This window comes from Rhipicephalus microplus, chromosome 5 (genome assembly GCF_043290135.1).
Source record: "Rhipicephalus microplus isolate Deutch F79 chromosome 5, USDA_Rmic, whole genome shotgun sequence".
NCBI lineage: Eukaryota > Metazoa > Arthropoda > Arachnida > Ixodida > Ixodidae > Rhipicephalus > Rhipicephalus microplus.
The window spans coordinates 39,552,432-39,575,835 of record NC_134704.1 but is presented as its reverse complement, the minus strand read 5'-3'; the positions used below and the strand labels follow the sequence as shown (position 1 = coordinate 39,575,835).

General features: G+C 45.1%; 4 protein-coding genes across 5 annotated transcripts; 3 read left to right on the top strand and 1 right to left on the bottom strand.

Annotated features, from left to right (window-relative positions):
- Positions 1-222: 222 nt before the first annotated feature.
- On the bottom strand, positions 223-847 carry LOC142817744 (uncharacterized). Its single transcript, XM_075895256.1, has 2 exons — positions 706-847; positions 223-574 (listed from the first exon to the last, which is right to left on the bottom strand). The coding sequence occupies exons 1-2, from the start codon at positions 786-788 to the stop codon at positions 262-264; spliced, it is 396 nt and encodes a 131-aa protein (XP_075751371.1). The 5' UTR covers positions 789-847; the 3' UTR covers positions 223-261.
- A 6,498-nt stretch (positions 848-7,345) lies between these two features.
- On the top strand, positions 7,346-8,832 carry LOC142761734 (uncharacterized). Its single transcript, XM_075895259.1, has 2 exons — positions 7,346-7,437; positions 7,564-8,832. The coding sequence occupies exons 1-2, from the start codon at positions 7,398-7,400 to the stop codon at positions 8,640-8,642; spliced, it is 1,119 nt and encodes a 372-aa protein (XP_075751374.1). The 5' UTR covers positions 7,346-7,397; the 3' UTR covers positions 8,643-8,832.
- A 4,400-nt stretch (positions 8,833-13,232) lies between these two features.
- LOC119174684 (uncharacterized) lies at positions 13,233-14,680 on the top strand. 2 transcript variants are annotated; one of them, XM_037425711.2, is made up of 2 exons: positions 13,233-13,363; positions 13,493-14,680. In XM_037425711.2, the coding sequence occupies exon 2, from the start codon at positions 13,511-13,513 to the stop codon at positions 14,498-14,500; it is 990 nt and encodes a 329-aa protein (XP_037281608.2). In that variant the 5' UTR covers positions 13,233-13,363; positions 13,493-13,510; the 3' UTR covers positions 14,501-14,680. The 2 variants fall into 2 exon arrangements, with proteins under 2 accessions (XP_037281608.2, XP_075751373.1); XM_075895258.1 differs by having other exon boundaries at positions 13,236-13,363; positions 13,496-14,680.
- A 6,297-nt stretch (positions 14,681-20,977) lies between these two features.
- Positions 20,978-22,578, top strand: LOC119174685 (uncharacterized). The gene is made up of 2 exons (XM_037425712.2): positions 20,978-21,141; positions 21,248-22,578. Exons 1-2 carry the CDS (start codon positions 21,016-21,018, stop codon positions 22,400-22,402), a joined length of 1,281 nt encoding a protein of 426 aa, XP_037281609.2. The 5' UTR covers positions 20,978-21,015; the 3' UTR covers positions 22,403-22,578.
- Positions 22,579-23,404: the final 826 nt, after the last annotated feature.

The following is a 23,404-nucleotide window of genomic DNA, read 5'->3' as shown; positions in this document are numbered from 1 at the left end:
CCTGGCTGCCATGCATGTGCTGATGAGAGTGGTGATTATGAGTAGCATGCTGGTGGTTATGTCCAGCGTGCTCATGCTGCACTGACATGTGTTGGTGCTGCTGATGCAGATGTTGCTGCGACGTACGGTTTAGCCACAGTGATGCATTCTGCAAGGCGGCGGCGAGTGGTTCCACAAGGCTATCCATGGCAGTCCTGACGCGGGTGGTTAAGTCTGACAGAGTCTCTTGTGAAGACACTAGGATAGAGGGTGAGCCGGCAGCTATTGGGGGTGTGGCTGGAACTGCGGGTGCTGGCTGAGGAACAGGAGATCCAGCAGGAACCTTGACGACTTGACAGACGAGAACCGCAATGGAGGAGTCTTCTTCAACATGAACCTGATGGCCGTGGTTAGCGGTATTCTGCTGGACGCCTGGGGAGATGTGCTGATGAGAGTTGTGGTTGTGAGCAGGAATGCCGTGTGCCGAATGCTGCGACGAAGCGAATGTCCTGGCTGAGGGTACAGCTTCCACGGCCATTGAAAAGGCGAGGACAGCGATGATGACAGTAAAATGCATAGTGGCAAACCAGAGTTCCTGCGGGAGGGTCAAATCATAGGAAATGAGTATTTCACAAGAAAAGCCGAGGAGCTTTGCACTTTTCATTAAATCCGCAAAGGGTCAACATACAAGCAGATATATAGAGGGGAAAAAAAACCGCGACATACCACTCTTCACGTTGAGGTACAGTTTCAGGAGTGTGGCCATTGTGCAGGACGGGAGTGCTTTTATACGCTTCTTTCGATGTCATGGCACAGTGTGATTGGTTAGGCTGGATCGCATGCGTTCTAGCACTGCCCGCGCGGTTAACGTAATGCAGTGTTCGACACAGATACGAATCGAGGCTGATAATGCAAGTTTATATGTTAACGATGGTGGTACGTTGCTGTGACGTCTGGCGCCTTGAAAGGCTGTGTGGTGTTAATCACAATATCATCCCGGTAAGCTGCAATTCCGATGTGATTTATACGTGAGGTTTAACGTCCCCGAGCCACCGTATGCTTATGAGAGACGCTGTAGTTTAGGGTTTCCGCGATTTCGACCAACAGGGGCTTATTAACGTGCACCCAAATCTGAGCACACAGGCCTACATTTCAGAGTCAGATCTTTACGGTATATAATCATCGTATTTTAGAGCGGAGTTTTCATGTGATTTGTTACACCATTTTGCATCGACACAGAGTGAGCCAGCACGCGCTCTCTTTATCTGCTATATTTTGCTTCGCTATATAATAACATATAGCATATCCAACGGTAGCATATTGAGCGCGCGCTCGCGTCAACGAGAAGTCTTCTTCTTCTTCCTGTCCTTCGGGTACCTTGATGATGATAATGAGTTGGTCGCACTTCAGGGACGCGATCTGTTGTAAACAGTCGACGGTGTGCGTACCAGAAGCAAAACCACATTTAAAATTTGAAAAAAAAAGGTTGAACCACGTAAAAATGAAAAAAAGGAAATAAAAGAAAAAATGGAGAAAAAGATTAGCGAAGAGAGAAACACAATAACTTGAAAACAATGAAGAAACTGGAATCCTGAGAGAAACAAAGAAGCTGCCTAGCAGCGCACTTCCTGCAGGTGTGGCAGTAATAGGATAAAGCGGCCTTAACCTTTTTTACAATTACGGAACAGCAGTGGTCTTGGAGTAGACGTGCTCACTGCGTGACGAAAACTTTCCGCATTCACGCGGGTCATTCCACGTATAGAGCAGTATTTAAGGAACGTAGGCGATGCACTCTATGAAATGGAGCCGTAAAGAATGATACGAAGACATTTCTGTTCGTTCGAATACTGCCATATAGGTTAGCAATAGGGCACACTTTATTGAGTTTTCGTGTTTGCGTCACTGAATCCCCGAAATGAGGGAATTGAACTCCAAAATTGCGCCTCCGAATGTTTGCTTAGAAACTCCTAAGAGCGGTACGCTTTAAGTACTCAACATCTGTGGGCACTCGCCCGCTGGATTTCGTTCCGACCGGTTGTGCCCCCGCGATCTCCGACGACAGCGCAGCTCTGGCCAACTGGGCTCGCCCTGCGCCATCTCCTGACGCCGACAAGAGCTCTCGCCGAGTGGTGCCCCGTCCTCGGGCTGCTGCGACCGTGTTCATCTTTCCTATCTTCTTACTTCCGTCGTTTTCAGTCGTTCACTGTCCCTGTGCCTCGCTTTCTCTTTCATCTCTCTCTCTATCTTTTTACTTTATTTTTTTTATTTTATTTATACAATACTGCAGCCCACAAATGGGCCCAAGAAGGAGTGGGGGTGTTACAGAGCCTTTAGAACAATTACACAATCTTTAGCGAGGTAAAAACAATAAACAGGACAATACAAAATATTTTGAAAACACTGTAAAATAATAATACAAAATTTTACAAGTCAGACATTTGATCAATAGATTTCAGCATATTGTCAGATGAAAGAATGTCATGCGGGAGGTTATTCCAGTCGGTTATAGTGCGGGGAAAAAAGAATACTTAAAATTGTTAGTGTGCGCTGTGATAGGCGAGAACTTTGCAGAATGGTAATTCCTGGTGTGACGCGATGATAACGGAGTCAGGAAGGCCGATGTTTCGAGTCTGATATTCCCGTGTGATAATTGGAAAAGAAATTTTAGCCTATTCATTTTGCGCCGAGATTCCAAAGTAGGGATTTTATTCATCTGCATTAGTTCTGTCGGGGAGTCATAACGGCGGTATCGGTTGTAAATGAAGCACCCTCTGTACCTTTTATTCCCTCCTTTACCCCCACACCTCGTGAGCTACTATTGAGGTGTCCTCCCCTGAGAGACAGTTACGGGGCTAACTTCTCTCTTCCTTTCATTTAAAATCACTAACAACATTTGTGGGTCTATCATAGTGAGAAAAGAGGCGCAGAAGTCTTCGGCTTCTGGTGTTGTTAGTTTAAGCAAGTTGTCGTTTCTATTTTGTCATGTAATATAGCACGACCCTGTATTCATGACACATCTGACATGTCGCATCTGTTGCTTTTATTATCTAGCGAAATTTTGCACACTGTTCTTACGATATATACGCTATAATGGCCTGTAGTTTAACTGCATCACACCCGTAAGATAAGAGAGACGTTTAGACATTCTCGGTGGTCGGGCAACCCCCCACGGTAGAATTCCCGTGATCATCGAAACGGTTCACCGCCACTTAACTATAGTGGTTCATTTCAGGGGAAAAAATGATGCATTACAGATACATCCCTAACAATTCCGCGTGACGAAAAATTTGATTACCAGACACTGTTGTTTCGAACATACGAAAGCTTGGTCAGTTTGGTGTATCACCATTGTGTAGAAAAACAGTTTCAGTTAAGAGGGCCCTGCAACACTTTTCAGCATTGTTCGAAACCACTACCCATCGCTTGTCCAGGCTCCTGAGCACACGTAGTCATACTTTATTGCAGGGCTCTTGAATTCAGAAAAAAAAAGACAGAGAGAGGTTAAGAAAAGGAAAAGACGCAACTTCTGCAGCCGTAATTGGGAGCATGGCTCATCGCCCACATGGAATATGGGAATAATTCTCAAAGTCAGCTAGAAATGCCTCACTCTCCTCTCGACAAATGATTCTACAAACCCAAGTGACCAGGCTATGAACAGTAATACACGGGACACTGGCCGATTTGAGCATCGTCAGCAGCATGTTCAGAGGGATTTCATCTCTTTGCTCTCAAGTCTATTCTTTCTTAAAGGCGAAGAAATTTATTGTCGAGGTTTATCGATCCACGTACGTATCCGGCACGGGAAGATTCGTGATTGTGAGACACGCAAAAAAAGGTTTAACAATTCAATAATATCAGTCATAATTGCAACAGAACAATATAAAATACCTACAAGCAGAAACCTTTTATACCAGTGGGCGACTTTAATGTACACATTATAGACTTTAGGACCGAGCTTCGTCATCGACTTTTCAGGTCACTTCCTTTCGCTCAATATACATTATACGAGGTAACACTCGCGTAACACATACCAGAAGCAGAAAAATTCTGACAGTACACTAATATGAATCTTACTTGTGATGGAGAAATATGAAATAACCTTACACCGCTCTTTTGTATTTATGCCTGATTAGATGTGAAAAAAAAAAGGTGCTTGCCCTACTTCGTACACCTAAACTGTTTCTTGCTACGTACCACACTCATTGTATCGTCATTGCGACAGTACTGAGATTTTTTTTTTTTGTGATGTGACTTGTACAATGCATCGTCTCACAGATTTGCACCGTCTTGAAGAGCGACTTCAGTTTTTAAATTTTTAATAAGAAAGGAAGGAAGCAACTTTCAATAAGCTGTCAACTGATTGATTGATATGGGGGGTTTAACGTCCCAAAACCACTATATGATTATGAGAGACGCCGTAGTGGAGGGCTCCGGAAATTTAGACCACCTGGGGTTCTTTAACGTGCACCCAAATCTGAGCACACGGGCCTACAACATTTCCGCCTCCATCGGAAATGCAGCCGCCGCAGCCGGGATTCGAACCCACGCCCTACGGGTCAGCAGCCGAGTACCTTAGCCACTAGACCACCGCGGCGGGGCAATAAGCTGTCAACTAACATATACGGTATTCTTAGGAGAGACAGGTGGAACCACCAAAATGGTTGGCATGTGTCTTTTGAACATGACGCCGTCACAAGCTTCAAGTATAAAGACCTGTTTTCAAAAAGAAAACGCTCTGGCGAATTGCTGATCAAACTTTCAGGTACAAAAAGCTTTTTTTTTTCGAAGTAGTGTTTGATCTCACGGTAGTTGAATTGCCATGAAAGGTCATCGATATACTGTCGTTGGTAGATGACGACATAGCTAGCTTAAATTTGTATGTTTTCAGTGAACTGACGAGTACTGTGATTTTATCTATTTTCTTCCTTTGTGCTGTGGTCCTATAAATAGTCAAGATTATTGAACTCGGTTGTTTTCGATACCTGCTCAATTGACTCTGATATTGACTCATGTTTTTTGTTATTTAGTTGCGAAACTCCACAAACTATAGTTTTTTTTACTCTTTCTTCTTTTCTTTGAAACGACTACCTGGGATAATGAGCGCTTGTGAAATGCCCCTGTATATTAAAAAGTGCTTTTGATTTTCTACACATTTGACAACAAACTTTACATATATATATACTTTTGTTCTTTAAAGTACAAGTAATATGTTATTTTGTTAGCGAGCATTTTAGGAAACCGGTGAAATTGAGTACTTGTTGATGGCATGCACAGTTCTTAATTAATACTGAAGGCAAAAAAAAGAATAAGTAATTTTATTTTCTACAACCTTACCAGGTTTTGTATTTTAAAGCACTTTTTAGGACTCATCAACTCTCTACTTATAGACTAAATTTAAAATAAAACACATCTCCACCGAATGAATGTTTTCGAGCGGGCGAAGTTCACTCCTGAGGTCCTTGATGTCCATGTTGAAGTCACCGACTAGCATAAAGGATTAGTTCTAGTAGGTCTTTCATATTGCTCCGTCACAATCAAGATTCATATTAGTGTACTGTTAAACATTTTTTCGCGCCTGACATGTGTTACCCGAGTGCTACCTCCTGTAATGTATATTGAGGGACATAAAGTGGGCCAAAGAGTCGACGACGAAGTCCGGTCCTAAGGTATACATAATGTGTACGTTTAAATCACCGAATGATGTAAAATGTTCCTGCTTGTAGGTGTTTTAATTGTTCCGTCACAATTATGATTGATATGAGTCAATTGTTAAACCTTTTTTGTGTGAGTGTCTCACAACCACTCATCCCCCCCATGCCGTACACGGACGTGGTTGGATGTACCTCGATGCTAAGGTTCTTCCCCTTTAAAAAAGGAAAGACTTGTGAGCAGGCAGGTGAAATTCCTTTAAACATGCTGCCGATGATGCTCAAATCAGCTAGTGGCCGGTGTCTTAGTGTTTGGGGCGTGTTCATTTGGGTTTGGGGCACCATATTCGTCGAGATGAGCGTGACGCATTTCTCGCTGACTTTGAGAAAGAATTGTAAATTCCAGGTGGGCACTGAGCCGTGCTCCCAATTTCATCTGCCGAAGTTGCGTCTGTTCTTTTTCTCAACATGTCTCTTTCTCTTTATGAATTCCAGGCCGCGTGCCCCGAAATATTCAATAACTCAAGTGTGCTGAGGAGTCTGGACAACCAGTTGGCAGTGGCTCCAGAACATGCTGAAGAATTGTTGCAGGGCCCCTTAACTGAAAGTTCTTTCTTACACAATGCTTAGATCGAATGTCCAAGCCCTCGCGTGTTTTAGAGAACAGTGTCTGGTAATCAATGTTTTTTGTCACGGAGAATTTTCGCGGCTATAGCTGTAATGCATCGTTTTTTTTTTCACCTGAAATGAGTATCTATAAATAAGTGACAATGAATCGTTTCGATTATCACTGGAATTCCTTTGTGGGGCCTTGCCCGTCCACCGAGATTGTCGAAAAGCCTCTTTTATCTTACGTGAGTGATGCTGTTAAACTACAGGCCATCATATTTTCGATATCGCATAAGCAATGTGCGAACTAATGCTAGATACTAAAAGCAACATAGGTGATATGTAAGATGTTTCATGAATATAGATTCCTGCTATCTTATAGGAGGAAATAAAAACGATCATTAATTTTGCACTGTCAACCACAGGAGCCGAAGACTTATGCGCCTTCTTTCTTACTAGAGTAAACCCCCAAATGTTGAATAAATAAAGCGTACTGCTCTTGGGAGTTTCCAAGCAAACCTTCGAAGGCGCAATTTTGGATTGATATTTTCTGGCGAGGGGCATTTAGGGACGCAACCACGAAAACTCGATGAAGTGTGGATTTTCCGTAAAATGTGACAACAATCCAACGAACACAAACGTCCTCCTATTGCTCTTACGGCTCACTTTGAAAGAGTTCATTGCCTATGTTGCTTGAGTTTTACTTCCTACGTGGAATGAACCACGTGAATGCGGACACTTTTTGTCACGCGGTGAGCTACTTTACGCCGAGACCACTCCAGTTTCATAAGTGTAAAGAAATTAGGGCAGCTTCATCCTACTGGCGCCACACCTGAAGGTAGTGCGCTGCTGGGCAGCTTTCTTTTGCTTCTTTCAGAATTTCTCTTTTTCTTCTTTTCAAATATGTTTTTTGTTTTCTCTTTGTTTATTTTTCTTTCTATTTTTGTTTCCGTGTATTCTTTTTCTTTTTTCTTTTTCTATTTTTCACGTACTTCAATGTTTTTTTTTATGTGATTTTGCCTCTGGTACACCAAGCGTCGACTGTTTTGACCACAAATCGCATGCATGTGTTTGACCACAGAACGCATGCGATCCAGCCTAACCAATCACACTGTGCCATGACATCGAAAGAAGCGTATAAAAGCGCTCCCGTCCTGCACAATGGCCACACTCCTGAAACTGCACCTCAACGTGAAGAGTGGTACGTCCTGTTTTTTTTTCTATTTTTCTTCCTGTATGTTGTGCCTTCACAAATCTATTGAAAAGTGCAAAGCTCCTCTGCTTTTTCTGTGCAATACTTATTTCCTATGCTTTGACTCGCGCGCAGCAACTCGGTCTGCCACTATGCATTTCACTGCCGTGTTCACTGTCCTCGCCTTCTTAATGGCCGTGGAAGCTCTACCCTCGGCCAGGACGTTCGCATCGTCGCAGCATCCACAGCACAACATTCCTGCTCACAACCAGGACTCTCATCAGCACGTCTTCCCAGGCGTCCAGCAGAATACCGCTAACCAAGGCCATCAGGTTCATGTTGAGGACGACTCCTCGGTTGCGGTTCTCGTCTGTCAAGTTGTCAAGGTTCCTGTTGGACACCCTGTTCCTCGGCCAGCACCCGCAGTTCCAGCCACACCCCCAATAACTGCTGGCTCACCTTCTATCGTAATGTCTTCACAAGAGACTCTGTCAGACTTAACCACCCGCGTCAGGACTGCCATGAATAGCCTTGTGGAACCACTCGCCGCAGCCTTGCAGAATGCATCACTGTGGCTAAACCGTACGTCGCATCAGCAGCACCAACACATGGCGGCCCAGCATGAGCATGCTGAACTTAACCACCAGCATGCTACTCATAACCCTCACTCCCATCAGCACATGCATGGCAGCCAGGTCCACCAGCAAAGCGGGCACACTAATCAGCATCCCACTAACGTGCACACCCATAACCACCAGGCTCACGCTGCTCAAGTTCACCAGTCACAGCAAGCGGCTCCTGCGCAGGCCGTGCCGATGACCGTTGTCTCCGTTCCTGTCATGCTTCCAGCTGTACACGCTGGTTCTTTTCCCTTCGTGAACCTTTCCGCCGTCGTTCCTGCAAGCATGAATGTGTCTTCACTACAGTTTACTGGTCCTGTCCGCAATGCCATTTTCCAGGAAGGTTCTTCTTCTGTAACAGCTCCTGGTACGAACATTGTAGGCCGTAGTGGTGACCAACCCACGACCGTGGGTGCAGCCACCCCCGTAACTCTGCCGTCTCGTGGGCCCTCCTCCGCAGCCGTTTCTCACAAGTTTCTTGCCAGACAAGTCGCTACTCCTCCGCCTATTATTCACGTACTAGTTTGCCCTGACTTCTGCTGCCGCCGGAAATGTTGCCACCTTGACGAGGACTTCGATAAGCCGCTGTTATGATGCAACTTCACGTGCGATGCTTGTGCTTAGCATACTTTTATAGCTATTTTCAGGAGCGTAAGCCCGCTTATATATGTATTGTCACTTCAATTGAGAACTGAATGCATGAGTTTTTAGGCTGACAGATCGTGCATGTCTTTGAACCGGCAATAAAGAAACCACTTTTATACGTGTGACTTGTTCCACTTCATCGGAGTTCGTGCCTCGTCGATGGTGTTCGCCCTACTGTGGTGCCACTAGGGCTTCATTATTCGCCGGCCAGTTCAATTCGCGGCGACTCCCTCACAATTTCTCAGTTGCACTGCGTTGCACGCATCTGTGACTTTCTTGTGGGAGGCCTTACAAGTGCATGACAGCTTCGACTACCGCTAGCTGCAATGCCGATTGCCCCCCAAAAAGTGAAACAAGCATCGCACTGAACTTCGATTTGCGGCAGCCATCGTTTATGAAAGGTATCTGAAATAGTGAAGCCAGATGGCAAATGCTGGATGTTCCCTTTTAATCAAGCTTTTCCTTTGCTTAAAATCTGCTACACTGAAGCACACTCGTGATTTGGCAGATGCGATTCCAGTGGTCACGGAAGGCCCACCTAGTAGAATTGACTGATTGTTTAATTCGGAGTACTTACGGATTTGGTGCCAGCCCGATTTGGATGACATTGGTTTAGTATGCGAAAGCGGCTGCGTTGGTTAAGGCACATATTAAGACTAAATAGAAGCGTAAATACTGTGCAGCCCATAAACGCCTGCACGTCGTAACATGAAAAATTCGTCTAGCAATCTAGAACATGGTATTTTAAGGTCTTATTTCCATTTATCCTCTGGACAATAAATACATTTTCCTGAGCCTTCAAAATTGGAATTCGCCTTGTGTGTGATTACACGTATATACAGTTAAGAGTGTTGTTAATTTGTTATGCTATTGTTTTCTTTCTTTTTAGAATAAAAATAAATCGGTGCGATACATTAAAAAACACCAAGCAGGACCAGCGCTATTATTCTTTAGTCTTTTCTGTTTTCGTTTTATCGAGCTCTTTCCTAGTTTAACTATGTGTACTAAATTTGTACGCTTTGTAAGTCAAATTTGCACTTTATATTCAGATGTTTAGCTTGGCGAAACGATTGGCCTATAAAGCACGCTGTACAGGGTGCTCAATGGCAACTGATTGGCCTGCAGTAAATTTAAGTATGAATTTTTTGTAGCTCACAGGGTCAGGAATTAAACGCGGGTCTCCGTGCATGCCAATGGCAACACCTGACGGCAAAGGGTTTCAAAGCCTATTTGGCCGGATTTCATTCAAAACCATGCCACGTTTCCTCTTCCGCGCACTCTTTTTATCCGCAGCTGTTCCTCTATCGCATGGCATTGAGAGAGAGTTATGCGGGAGTGAACGAATTTGCTATATCGGAAAGAAACGACGACTGAGGTGGTGCAGCATATGCCGAAATAAGCTTTGCATGTAGCCGGAAGCACGAACCGCTTATGCTGTTCGAAAACCCCCAGGGTGGTCGCGTTTCAAAGAAGAGGAAATGCTGGTGACCCGTGCACTTTGCGATGTCAGTGCATGTGGAAGAATGCCAGACTGTTCAAATTGAAGCTTAGCACTATGGAGTGCCTCATAATCATTTCGTTGTTCAGTCGTGTATAGAATGCAGGAAGAAAATAAGACAATAGTCGCAGAGGTTAACCGGGCAAATGACCGGTTAACCACGCATGCGCGTGCCTGTTTGTGCTGCATCTCTACTGGCGTAGAAAAAAAAAATCACAGCATATCCACGCATTGAATGATGATCTTTAGGCGAATCTCCAGTGGTTCATCGGCAAAACCGTGAATATTCCGTGAATATTGTCCCGCACGTCATCAAAGACGACCGTCCATCTGTTGGTCTGTCTGGCTGTACCCTACACATCGGAGTGGAGCGAGCGCTGTAGCGCAATGCATCACCATCTAGTGAGCACTCCGAGTACTAGTAGGGGCTAAGACAAACAACTGCAACGGTAGGCAAGCCTACACTTTAAGGAGCTTCGTCCCTAAATGTTGGACTCTTCGTGGATTCCAAAGTGTGTTCGTCGAACGCCAATGTCCATTGACACGGGGGGACGAGGTTTCTTTAGGTGGCGTTACACGGGGTTGGTCATAATTAAACGTGAGTTGCACATATTCATTCTTGCATTAGTGGGGCACACTGGGCATAGAGATGCTGCGCAAACGACGCAAGAGTGCTGTATAGCCCGATGCCAGGCATGACCAGCTTCCGTTGGCGCAAGCCGGCTGCCACCTGGCGTAGTAAAGTGTGGGATTGGTCTAGTTTTGTAATGCACTAATAACCTTCTCAGCGCAAAACTTACGACAATTAACACTGCTTAAGCAAGTGATCTTATTGTCTTTTTTGTAACATATATATGTGCGTCGTAGCAGTGATAAATTTAGTTGAAAGTCTGCGCTCGTCATTGTCTCTTGTGTTAGTTGTAGGAAGTTTTGCGCTGAGAGGTTTAATAATGCCACCTGGCATCATGCCAGGGCTCGGATGGAGACAAAGACGAACGAATGAAAGTGAGCATGAGAAAGTAAAGGCTTTCACTTAAAATAGTGTGGGGCGTGTTGCGAGGTGAGAGTTTCAATTTAGATAGCAATGGACAGGGAAGTTCAATTGGCCCACGCGTGCTGATTGTGAGATTTACTGTGAAGAGAAAGAGAACTGATATTTAAAACCAATAATTTTTGGCCTAACGCAGGGGGATTTTCCATTCAGGGCTATATATAGACTGGTTACAGCTCATCACCAGGACTGGTCCATGGTTGTCGATTTGCAGGATCCATCCTCCTTAAGTGCAAGTTCTTGTGTTCAGTCTGGTATTGTTTGTCGTCTCGCACATTCCTATCATCTTGTAGACCTTACTTAGCACTCTAAATGCTGCAAATATTCTGTCAAGGTATCATTATTTCAAAGTGGCTGCAGCTAGAACCATCGGGGTGATTCTAGTATGTCTTCTGAATTTGAAGCAGTCATAGGCTGAATTCAAGCATGAAGACGTGTATTTAAAACAGTGCTCAGATGATTGTCGATCGTCTTTTTTGATTGATTGATTTGTGGGGTTTAACGTCCCAAAACCACCATATGATTATGAGAGACGCCGTAGTGGAGGGCTCCGGAAATTTTGACCACCTGGGGTTCTTTAACGTGCACCCAAATCTGAGCACACGGGCCTACGACAATCGTCTTTTTTGACTAAGGAGTTCTTTGCACTAATGGTTACGTAAAGTATTCCCGGCTTTAACCTACCATGAAAGTAATTAGCATTTCATTGCCGCAGGTAGATGGTGACATGACCTTAGTCAAGAACTATATATCTTTGAAAACAAGACTATCCTAATTTTATGTGCCTCTATCTCTTAATTTTAAGGGCGTGTAGAGGTTGTACGTTATTCAATAAGGACTTTTTTTGTCTGCGTGTGTATTTCACAGCATTATTGAAACATATGTTTTCCCTGTATTTCTGAAGCTAGAGAAAAACGTTTTCGTTTATTTTTATCTTACTGTCCTTTCACCCACTAAAGCGACTGTCTTCGGCACGCTTGTGGAATGTAAATATTATAAAAGCTTTTTCTGTGCTCTAGACGTTATAGAACGAGTAACATTAGGGCAATACTTCATCTTCTTTTTCTCTATTTAAAGCACAGCCTAGGGTGCCGTGTTTGATTCTAAACGCTTGGAGAAGCTGATTGTATTTCTTGTGAACGTAAGCAGTGAATAATATATTTATATATATAGAATCTGTCAAGGCGTTGTTTTACCGCTTTTGTGAGAGTCGACCGGTACTTTGATCAATGGCTCAATTCACGAATTCGAGAGCTTCCACGAGCAGTTCCTGGTAAAAGCAGGCTTACTAGATATGTCACTGGAGGAATTGACCCACTACAGGACTCATTCCTCTTCTCTATAAAACAAACAAGTGAACCAGAAAATATAAGTTTCCAATTTACTCGCGTTTCTTCAAATACTATCTAGCAGCCAGACCTTTGTCAAGCTGCTAGCTAGCAGCTTTTTGTTCCTGACGTGGTGTTAATAACTCGCCCTACTGAAGGCCTAATAAAAATTATTGAGTATATAACTAATCTAATAATCAAAGACCTCTTTTGAATAACATCTGCTATATCTTACTTCACTAAATGAGTGCATTGTGAAAGAAAAAAAATCAATACAGAAGAGAAGGCCGCACGAGCTGTGAGGCAAAATCATTCATTATTTCAAAAATTATTCTACTATGTATCGTGTCACGCAGCCATGATATATCAACCAAGGATGTTATAGTTGTGTGTTCCGGTTTGATTTGTAACCAATACACATTTCTTTTTTCCGTTGGCCTGCACACGAGTACTGAATCGCGCGAGTGTTTCCCGTTTATTTTCGGCCACTTGAATTGCAGCCTGTGAATCGACAAGACAATAAAAATCACTACTTCGCGCTAGCCCCCTCGACGTCACAGCCACGTGCCACCATGGCGTGTAAAGGCGAAAAGAAAGAATACATTTTTTTTATCGACCACAACCTGTATCGGCATCCAACACTACGTCACGTTAACCGCGATAGGAATGCTTGAAAACTTGTGATTCACTCTAACCAATCGCATTGCGCCATGACATCAAAAGAAGCGTATAAAACCACTCTTCTCTTGCACGGCAGTCGCAATCCTGAAAATTCACCACTAGAGAGAGAGTGGTACGTCTCGTTTCGCCATTTTTAATTATGTTCTTCTGCTTTGTGCCTTGACGCCTGTTCTGAAAAGTGAATAAGTGGTTCGCTTTTCATACTCAGTTACCTATTTTCTATGCTTTGATTTGCACGCAGCAGCTCCGGTCTGTCACTATGCGTTTTACTACCGTGTTCGCTGTCCTCGCCTTGTCAACGGCCGTGCAAGCTGTACCCTCGGCCAGGACATTCACTTCGTATCAGCATCCCCAGCACAACATTCCTGCTCACAACCAGCATTCTCATCAGCACGTCTTCCCAGGCGTCCAGCAGAATACCGCTAACCACGGCCATCAGGTTCATGTTGAGGACGACTCCTCGGTCGCGGTTCTTGTCTGTCAAGTCGTCAAGGTTCCTGCTGGGCGCCCTGTTCCGCAGCCAGCCCCCGCAGTTCCAGCCACGCCCCCAATAGCTGCGGGCTCGCCCTCTATCGTAGTATCTTCACAGGAGACCCTGTCAAACCTAACCACCCGCGTCAGGACTGCAGTGGATAGCCTCGTTGAACCCATCGTCACTGCCTTGCAGAATGCGTCTCTGTGGCTGAACCGTACATCGCAGCAGCATCTGAGCCAGCATCACCAGCACATGGGTCATCAACAGGGCGGTCACAACCACCACGCCCACCAGCATGCTCTTCCCAACCACCACGCCCATCAGCACATGCATGTCAGCCAATTCAGCCAACATGGTCATCATGGGCATGAACATCAGCATGGCGTTCATGCTAACCATCATCTCAATAACGAGCACCACCAGGCTAATGCGGTTCCCGCTCATCAAACCCAGGGTGTGGTTCATGAAATAGCTGTACCGATGACTGTCGTCTCCGTTCCTGTCATGATTCCAGCAGTACACGCTGGCTCGTTTCCCCTGGTGAATATTTCCTCCATCGTTCCTGTAGGCGTCAACGTGGCCTCGCTTCAGTTCTCAAGCGCTGTTCGCAATGGCACATCTTTCGGAGGCTCTTCTGCTGCAAGTGTCGCTGCTACCACGCAGTCGGCAGCAACGCCTACTCCTGCCGGTCCCAGGTTTCGTGCCAATGAAGTCTTTACACCCGAACCTATTGTTAAAATACCAGGCTGTCCAGACTCCTGTTACCGTCGGTGATGGTCTGCATCGGGTATGGTTCCTAAGGATGGGAGAAGGTTGCTTTACCTCTGCCCAGTTTTCCCCCTGTTTCGAGAAAGATTACTTTTATCATCACTTTTTTTTAAGTGGGAGCGTTTTACAGTGATAGATTCAGCATGTATGTAACGCTGCAATAAAGAGTCCGGTTTTATGCATAAATCTTGGTTCTATTCTTTTTTTTTGTCCATTTAGGGTCTACTATACATTCCGGCGTCGCAGAGAACTGGTCGTTTCAGAAATTCTTAGTGCACGCAACTGAGTTGAGTGCGCACCTGCGTCACTGCTCTTGGTCTTAGTTCAGCTTGCACAATAAGCAACCTCAAGGCTGTTGCAGAAGCGGTCTTTCGAACGTATTCCGATACGCTACCTGAACTTCCATTTGCTAGAGCAAATTTCCCCACCTTTCGCATAAAACGTCGTCATAAGCGGCCAATCGTCGAAGCAAGTTGGCAGGTACTCTCAGCGTGAAGTTATATCCGTACAGCCGGAAGCCTTCGCGATAGTGCAGTCCGTGCCACCCAGTTATCCCCGTGGACAGGCGCGCGCATCTTTTCTGGCATCTCTTCGCTTAATTGTGTGCCGATCCATGGTGATAAGTGGACGGCACGCACTATATATCATCACGCCAGCTTGCCGTTGTTCTGGTTTCAATCGATGCCGATAGTACATCCGCGCGATTCACTGATAGCAATTCAAACCGGTGTACTTCAGCCCTCTGGGATTGTTGCAAGTGTACGGCGCCTCTCACGGGATTTCGCAAATGGCGTTATGAAATTTCAGCTGTCATCGATGGTTTACAAAGCCGCGTCGAGTGGTACTCAAACAACATTACGAAATCATTTGCGCGCTTGAAAGTGGCTTTAATGTTAGCGTGAAACAGATGCCTAGCAACTCTGGTAACTCGGCCAAAAAGAGTGCGTAATAAGATGAACGTATGTTCGTTCATCTTATTAATGTTCATCTTATTAACTGGCGCGCATGGCTTGTAGCAACCGTTCATTGAAACTCAATGCTTACCTTATTTCGTCAACCCCCAATAATCACGCAGTGTCCTATGAAGTGCAGTCATGAGTGGGTAATATAGAAACACACCGTTCGCTTTGCGAAAGTCTATTCTCGATCATCGGGTGTTACTGTTGCAAGCGATCAGTCAGATAGCCTTAAGAATGCCTACTTGGAACCACGCTGATGGCGTAATAGTTCTCTAAAGTTTCGAAAAAGTCAGATTGGCCACAAGCACAAACTAATGAATTTTACAGCAACAAAACAGATTGTTATAAGCGGTAAGACTAGCAGCTGACGTTTCCAGCAGAGTGGCTACTTGGCTCAGTACTGTATACAGCCTTCAGCAAGCTTAACACGAATGCTCCGCAGCATCTCCTCAAACAGTTTGATTGATGCTAGCATCACGTAGCCTTGGGTTCTGTTTCCGAGATATTACTCGTGCATGCCGACATACTATAGAAACATACCAAGGTATTACATCGGCAACAGCGCGCAACGCTTCGCCGCTGGCGTCAGTCAAAGTAGTCACGCGTGGGAGAGTTCGTGTTAAGTTTGCCGACGACTGTAACGTATGGTCCTTGCACATTAAAGCCCTTACGTTTCAGAGTGATAAGTTCCTTATTTAAATCGCCCTTTGAGCACAGTTCCCACGAGGAAGCGGAGCTCATGTGCCGTCGAAGCGGCGCCTAATTATGTGTACGTGACAGGCCGCAGCATCGAGCGCCCTCTGCTGTGGATATGTCAAGCGGCTGATAGGAAAACAAGGCGCGCTCTACCACGCAACCTGACTGCGTGTTTGTTCGGGTGGAATTGCTGTATTGTAAATATGTTGCCTAATTTAAGAATAACATATATCCGGATTATCAGCCCACGAAGAATGAATCAGCCCGCAAGGCTGACTTGGTCGCATGTGATGCGTTAAAACTCGTTAGCAACCAAAATAATGCAACATTTTGTTTTACTTGGAATGGTGTATGAGGCCATTGATTTCAACAATAGGGTTCTGAAAAAATAGAAATGGCTTTAAAAAGCTTTTTTCTTTTAACTTCGGCGTTTTTGATGCATTTTATGATTGTCATGAGACAAGGAATAAAATAAAGCGTAATAAAACCACTAGCTATATACTTTAGAAATAGCGAAAGTATTAATGTTAATACCTACCGAGCTTTTTTATTTTCAGTAGAGGTTGTTTGTATAATTAACTTCCTGAAATAGACGTATTTTGTGTGGTTTGCCATGTTTGTGATTTTTTCCCTAAAGCATTTCAAGACGAAAAAATCATTTATTAAGATTGTACATCACTTGTGCTTTGAGAATAATAAATAGTGTGATTAAAATGCGCGCCATTTTTTTCATTACTTAGGTGCTCTCAAAGTACTGAAATCGCGGAACTGGCGACAAAGCGTTTTTAGCCGCCAATGTTGATAAATATTTGTTCAGCCGAACAATTTTTTTTTCATCACAAAACTAAGCTTAAAAGCAACGTTCGGGTTCTGTTGGCTAGAGCTACAGTAAATTTCATCACAGTCCGGAATGGTGACCATGACCTCGGTGTTCGATTTTATCTGGACAATCCAAGCACCGAGTACCGTATATAGTCTGTAGTAGAACTACTGGTCAGTGGTGAAATTCTTTTGCATATGTGCTACAGTACATTCCAGTGCTGTTTTCACTTATTGCGATAGCAATTAAATGGGCACTCTCGTTCGATCTTCGCCATCGCCTTCGCCATTTTGTCCCGGATAGGTACATGCATGTAATGTAATATTGTGAGAAAGCAACACAGACGCTGCATGCATTGGCGCCCGCTCGGCTAACGGAAGGCAAGGAGAAGTAAGTTTGATAAAGAACAGCCGACCTACAGAGCCGCTCTGGCTGCTTCCCCTAATCGTTGGTTTTGTGGAGTCCCCGAGACAAGAGACCATTATCTAATATATTCTAGAAGATCCGCCACATTGCGCTAAATTACATTTGTTGCCTTCTTCCGTCGCGTAAGATTGGAGTTAAACATTCCAAATGTACTTTCTTTGGGCCTTTGTCCCTAGGATTCAGGGACAGGAAAGTTGCCGATGTGTGTGGTTTATTAAAGCTTCGAAGAAATTCAGACTGTAGAACAGAATATCACTCCTGAATTACCTTTTTTCCGAAGTGCTTTATTTATTTATTTAATTATTTATTTATTTGCTTACTTATTGTTCTTGCGGAAATCTGCTTCATTTTCTATATCCGTTATCTTTAATTGTCAATTTGTCATATTTATTTTTTTCCTTGATCACTCTTATTAGTTTAAAAGACGCGAGCTAACTAATTAACCACAGTATTTTGTGAGAACTACTCGGTTCTTGGCCAATCCCCAAGCGTGGGTGTGTGCCACAGAGTCAAGGCTTTTTCTTTCTTTCTTTCTTTCTTTCTTTCTTTCTTTCTTTCTTTCTTTCTTTCTTTCTTTCTTTCTTTCTTTCTTTATTTCTTTCTTTGTTTCTTTCCTTCTTTCTTTCCTCCTTTCTTCCTTTCTTACTTTCCTCCTTTCTTTCTTTCTTTCTTCCAAGTGAACGGGTGCTGTATCTGAGTCTCGTTCATTAACAATGGCGCAGTCGTCGAAAACGCCGCCTCAAAGTGGACACTACCTAGTGCTCGTGCGTCCTCGGCGTTCCTGAGCCGCCATACAAGGAAAGCCGTGCGCGCTTCCTCGGCCATGAAACCCGTACGCCTAAAAAATAAAATGAAATGGCTATTTCGATCACCAAAGTGGTCCAATAGCGCATGCGCATGGAACAGCTACTACGCTGCAGAAAAAAGAATTCGAAAGACTTGCTGACAAAGAAAAACGTCTTTTATTTTTCACAAGCGCTACCCGTTATGTTAAGCAACAGTCCCAAAAAATTCTGGAACACAACTAACTCCGGCAACTTCCAACCATTAGCACTGTACAACGATCGGAACCATCCAATTCCTGCACGATCGTGATGCTGCTGAACAACTAAACAACTTTTTCTCTTCCGTGTTTATCGATGAACCTGTCGACAACTTGCCTTCATTCCCTATTTACAACCATAGTGTGATGCCTGACATCACATTCTGCCCCAACGTCATTGCTAAACTCATAGACTCATTAAAACTCTCATCTTTATGCGGCATCGATGGTATCAACGCAAAAATGCTCAAAAAGACAAAATCAATTGCTAGTACACTACTTTGCCATATTTTTCAGCAGTCACTATCATCAGGAGTGGTGCCAGAAGACGGGAGTGTGGGCAAGATTGTCCCAGTCCCCAAAAAAGTTCCTTCATCTCTTTGCAGCAGCTATCGCCCCACTTCCCTTACCAGCGTTTGCTCCAAGCTAATAGAGCGTGTAATCTACTCTATAACATCGTCAAATTCTTAACGAGTAATAATCTTTTTCATTCTAAGCAGCATGGCTTTCACTCAGGATTTTCGTGTGACATGCAGCTAGGTCTATTTTATTAGAATATTAGCTTTACCCTTGATTTAAACATATATAAGTGTTGACCCCCTCTTCTCAGACATTGAAAAACGCTTTCGATAAGATTCGACATAACTGGCTGCCGCTAAAACTTTCTCGTTTAAACAAAATTTCAAATGTATTTATTGGATTCGAAACTTTCTTACCAATTGTCTATAGTTTGTGCATGCTAAATAACTTTGTCTAATCGAGCCGTTCCTCTGTAATCTCTGGTGTGCCGCAAAGTAGAGTGCCCAGACCCCCCCCCCCCCCCCCATTACTTTTTCTCATTTATATCAGTGACCTTCTATCAGACATTTCTTCTAGCATTCGCCTCTTTTCAGACGACTGCGTCGTATACCGTCCAGCGCAGATATTAAAATATTACAAACCAACCTCCACCTTATATTATCGTGGTGTAATAAGTGGGCAATGTCTTTAAACGTAAAGAAAACTTCATTGGTATCGTTTCATCGCAGGCCCCATTACCAGTCAGCACAATATACCATTTCCGGCTACGCAGTCTCATCCGCTGATTGCTATAAGTACCTCGGCGTCACAATCTCAAGTTACACTTCCTGGTCAGCTCACGTCACTAATATAGTCTATTCCGCGAATCGCACTCTGGGTTTTCTGCGTAGAAACTTAAGACTTGCACCCTCATCAGTCAAATAATATCGTATACTACGCTTGTTCATCCGAAATTAGAATATGCGTGCTCTATCTGAGAATCCCCATCAATCTAACTTATCCAACGTTCAAAATCGATCGAAAACTGCGCTGCACGCTTTATCTATTCTGAGTATTCTTATAATTCCAGTGTTTCCAACCTAAAGCCCGGGCTCACCTTTCTGATCAAGAGACACGATGTCTCGTATCTCGGCTATGCCTGTTTAATAAGTTTTATCATGCTCCCATCAAAATTCCAGCTGTCCTGCCAGTTCATCGCACATCCACCCGCACAAACCATGCAATAGCAGTATACCCTCCGCCAACAAAAACTACTGCCCCTCTTTACTCCATTTTGTCTCAAACGCACGGAACTGGAACCGTCTGCCTGCATATACCGTGCCCTCGAAAATTCAAGATTGCCCTCGAGTCACTTTTTTCTGTAATCAATAATACCCATCCTTCATCTAATACCCCAGCTGGGCCTTTGAGGTATTCAAAATAAAATAAATAAATATCAACTACCCCACCAAGCACAATTCAGGGGCGACGTCTATGCCTTCTCGTCACGTCAAAACTTTCCGGTGCTGCAAACGCCGTCCGGGGACAGTGTCCAGGCCTCCTAGGCGGCTCTACTTCCACTGATCGATGCCACGACATCAGTTCTCGCCAAGGCACCACCCGGGCTCCTCTCGTCTGGGAACGCGGCTAATGCTCCCATCTACGAAGATCCCGTGAACTGGATTCTATCGTCCAATCAGCCTCCCCGGACGCCATCCACACGTCCTTAGCTACGGGTTGTGCCGCCGTGAGTCCCAGCGTGCTAAGCAGATACCGGCTCTGGCTCTCGATGCGGATCACCAGAAAGTGCAACTGAGATTTCCCGTACAATCGCACGACTCCACGTCACGGTTAACGCCGTGAAAGCGCCGAGTTCTGTGCTCTCTACGGAGATTCTGCCCAAGTTGTGCGCCGACATCATGTTGGGTGCAGCCGCCTTATATGACTATAAATAAGTCAACAAATATAGCAGTCCTGCATCAGTTTCATTTAACAGCTGTTAATAACTGAATAGACTTGTGAGATAAGAGTGGGCCCTCACAGGAATTGAAGTTGTTGTCTGCTTTGTTCAGTAGGCAGTGTGCCAGCTAAAATTATATTGACTGTCGCTCTGTGATCGAGGTGTGACGCTTTTCAAATCCTAAAAGCGATTAACGTGCTATCTCTGAGTACTTCACGAAATGTGCTAACTTGAGATTAGGTTAGCATAGCAAAACAAAAAAGTAACAAAAAACATGCTCGCATTTCTTTCCACGAGGTGTGTAGGGGCGTGATACTATGTCACGGTGAATTGATAGCAATGCTTATTACCTCGTGGCGTGTCTTAGCCAATCGAAGGGCTCCATGCGGCCGACATAAGCGTATAAAACGGCTCGCTTTCCGAAAGCGAGCGACACTCCCGGAATTACGCCGCTGGAACGTAACGGTACGTACAGTCTCCCGGTACTTCTTTTTTTTTTCACGGTGTCTATTGCGCCCTTACGAGCACGTTGCAAGTTTTAAGAATTTCTTCGGTTTTGCTTTTTACGCAGGAGCTCGGAGCCACCAAAATGCAGTACGCTACCCTGTTTTTGTTTGCCGCTGCCGCCCTCGCTGTGGCGGTGCACGGCAGGCCATCTGCCAGGACATTTGGTTCATCGCAGCACCCTGCTCACCCTCACGACGCCACACTAGGTGCTCAACATGATACCACAAACCACGGGGTTCAGGCTGGTGGCGACTCTTCGGCCACCATGCTTGTCTGCCAAGTCGTTAAGGTTCCTGTTGGCCAGTCCGGTGCGCCGCCATCTCACGCCGCACCCGGGGTTGACTCAGCATCGATCATGCCATCTGCGGGCGCCTCGGGCCCGCAAGAGGCCTTGTCTAGCCTCAACTCTCGCGTCAGGACGGCCTTGGAACGCATCATCGACCCCGTCGTGACCGCTTTGCAGAACACATCGCTCTGGCTCAACCGTACGTCGCAGATGCACCAATCGCACCAACACCCTGCTCTTCACCACGACCATCAGCACCAGCATGCTGGCATGGCCAACCACGCCCACGTGGCTCACAACCATCACGAACTTGCTGGCATCATCAACCATGCTCACAACCACGTCGAGCATCAGCACACGCAGCATGGTGGGCACGCCCATCATCCCGGCACTCAAGGGCAAGTCCACAACCACCCGGGGAACCCTGCTCACGTTCCCCAGCTCCCGCAAACAGTTCCGAACCAAGCTGTGCCCATGACCGTAGTCTCGGTTCCTGTCTTGGTTCCCGCAGTACACGGCGGCCCTATTCCTGTCATGAACCTGTCCTCCAGTGTCCCAGCCAACGTCAATGTGCCATCACTGCACTTCTCAAACCCCGGCCAGGGCAACGCTACGACATCGTCCCCCGTCGAGCTTGTCAATGCTACCTTGCAGTCGGCGTCAACGGCCGCTGATGCTAATCTTCTTGGGCGCACTGCTGACTTGCCTACCACGCCCGTCACAGATGTCACACTTACTCGGGCCTCTGATGTGTCAACCACTTCTACGCTTTCTAGTATATTCACTATTTGGTTTAGGTCCGGAACCGTGGAAGACTCTACCGAGGCTACCAGCACATCGGAACGAACCACGTCGTCCCAGGGGCCCGTCTACACGTCTTCCACGGACGCATCTACACCTGGTCTCGAGCGTTCGACTACGGTCTCGCCGTAACTATTGTGCGGCCATTGATGAACCATTACGGTGTGACAATTTTCTTGCTTTTTCAAGGTCAATCTATATTTATATATGCATCCTGCCACTTCAGCGGTAGCATTTTATTTCGCATGCACCTTTGCATCGACGCGGCTTCTATATGCAGTTGGCAATAAAGTGAGCGTTTTTATTCACGTGCCTCTCTTTTGGTTGTCCAATCTACCCACTTCATTTTCATAATGCCTTGAGCATGCCTTCGGTCTAGCGGAGTCGTTCGTGCCACGATGCACTAGTTTCTTTCGGCGTACAAAAGGTGTCCGCGCATACATTCTATCGTCTAGGAGTTGTTCTCCGCTCGTGACATCGCCAACACAGCACTGTCCGGCAAGCAGTCGTTCACGTGCGTTATCCTTGCGATAACGCTCGTATGGTATGACCAGCCTCTCGTGGCTTGAGTTTCGTGTCTTAGTGTTAATGCATGCCCATCGTGTTTCCCTCGGCCAGTGCTGTGCTCTTCCTACTTTGAGTATACGTGCTCGCAGCGAGCACAGTCCTTTTATAAGAGAAGGCACACTCCATTCAGTTGCCGAAAAGGGAGTCTGTGATGTTTCTGGAGCTTGGTGATGCTAGCACGTGATGGCTATGTAACTGTTGTGCAGTGACGCTTTTCGATCTTGTAGTTACCCTCGGGCTTTGTCTGACGCCCTGCTACACTGACGGGTTAGCTCTGAGATAAGGTTAAAGCAAGAGAGCAAACGCTGGACATGTAATATAAATGACCGTTTGACACCTGGTATATTGACGCTTTTTGCACGCCAAGCAGGTATGTCATTTTAATCTAACGTATAAGGTGGTGCTAATGAATTGTGCTCATTTGCAGATTGCGATGATCGCTTGTGCAAGGTTAAACTATATATTGGAAGATGTGGTACATTTTTAGTTAGTACAATTTAGCCCAGTTTTAGTGTAGTATTGTACCTTCTGAGCTGCTACAGAACTCTAAACATTACGAAATTTTAT

What these genes read in the sequence shown, in the direction of transcription:
- LOC142817744 (XM_075895256.1), bottom strand. Translation starts at nt 788, where the DNA reads ATGACATCGAAAGAAGCGTATAAAAGCACTCCCGTCCTGCACAATGGC. An exon ending in GTACCTCAACGTGAAGAGTG is followed by an intron (nt 575 to 705) that starts GTATGTCGCGGT and finishes ACCCTCCCGCAG; the next exon opens with GAACTCTGGTTTGCCACTAT.
- LOC142761734 (XM_075895259.1), top strand. Translation starts at nt 7,398, where the DNA reads ATGGCCACACTCCTGAAACTGCACCTCAACGTGAAGAGTG. An exon ending in GCACCTCAACGTGAAGAGTG is followed by an intron (nt 7,438 to 7,563) that starts GTACGTCCTGTT and finishes ACTCGCGCGCAG; the next exon opens with CAACTCGGTCTGCCACTATG.
- LOC119174684 (XM_037425711.2), top strand. Translation starts at nt 13,511, where the DNA reads ATGCGTTTTACTACCGTGTTCGCTGTCCTCGCCTTGTCAACGGCCGTG.
- LOC119174685 (XM_037425712.2), top strand. Translation starts at nt 21,016, where the DNA reads ATGCTTATTACCTCGTGGCGTGTCTTAGCCAATCGAAGGGCTCCATGC. An exon ending in TACGCCGCTGGAACGTAACG is followed by an intron (nt 21,142 to 21,247) that starts GTACGTACAGTC and finishes CTTTTTACGCAG; the next exon opens with GAGCTCGGAGCCACCAAAAT.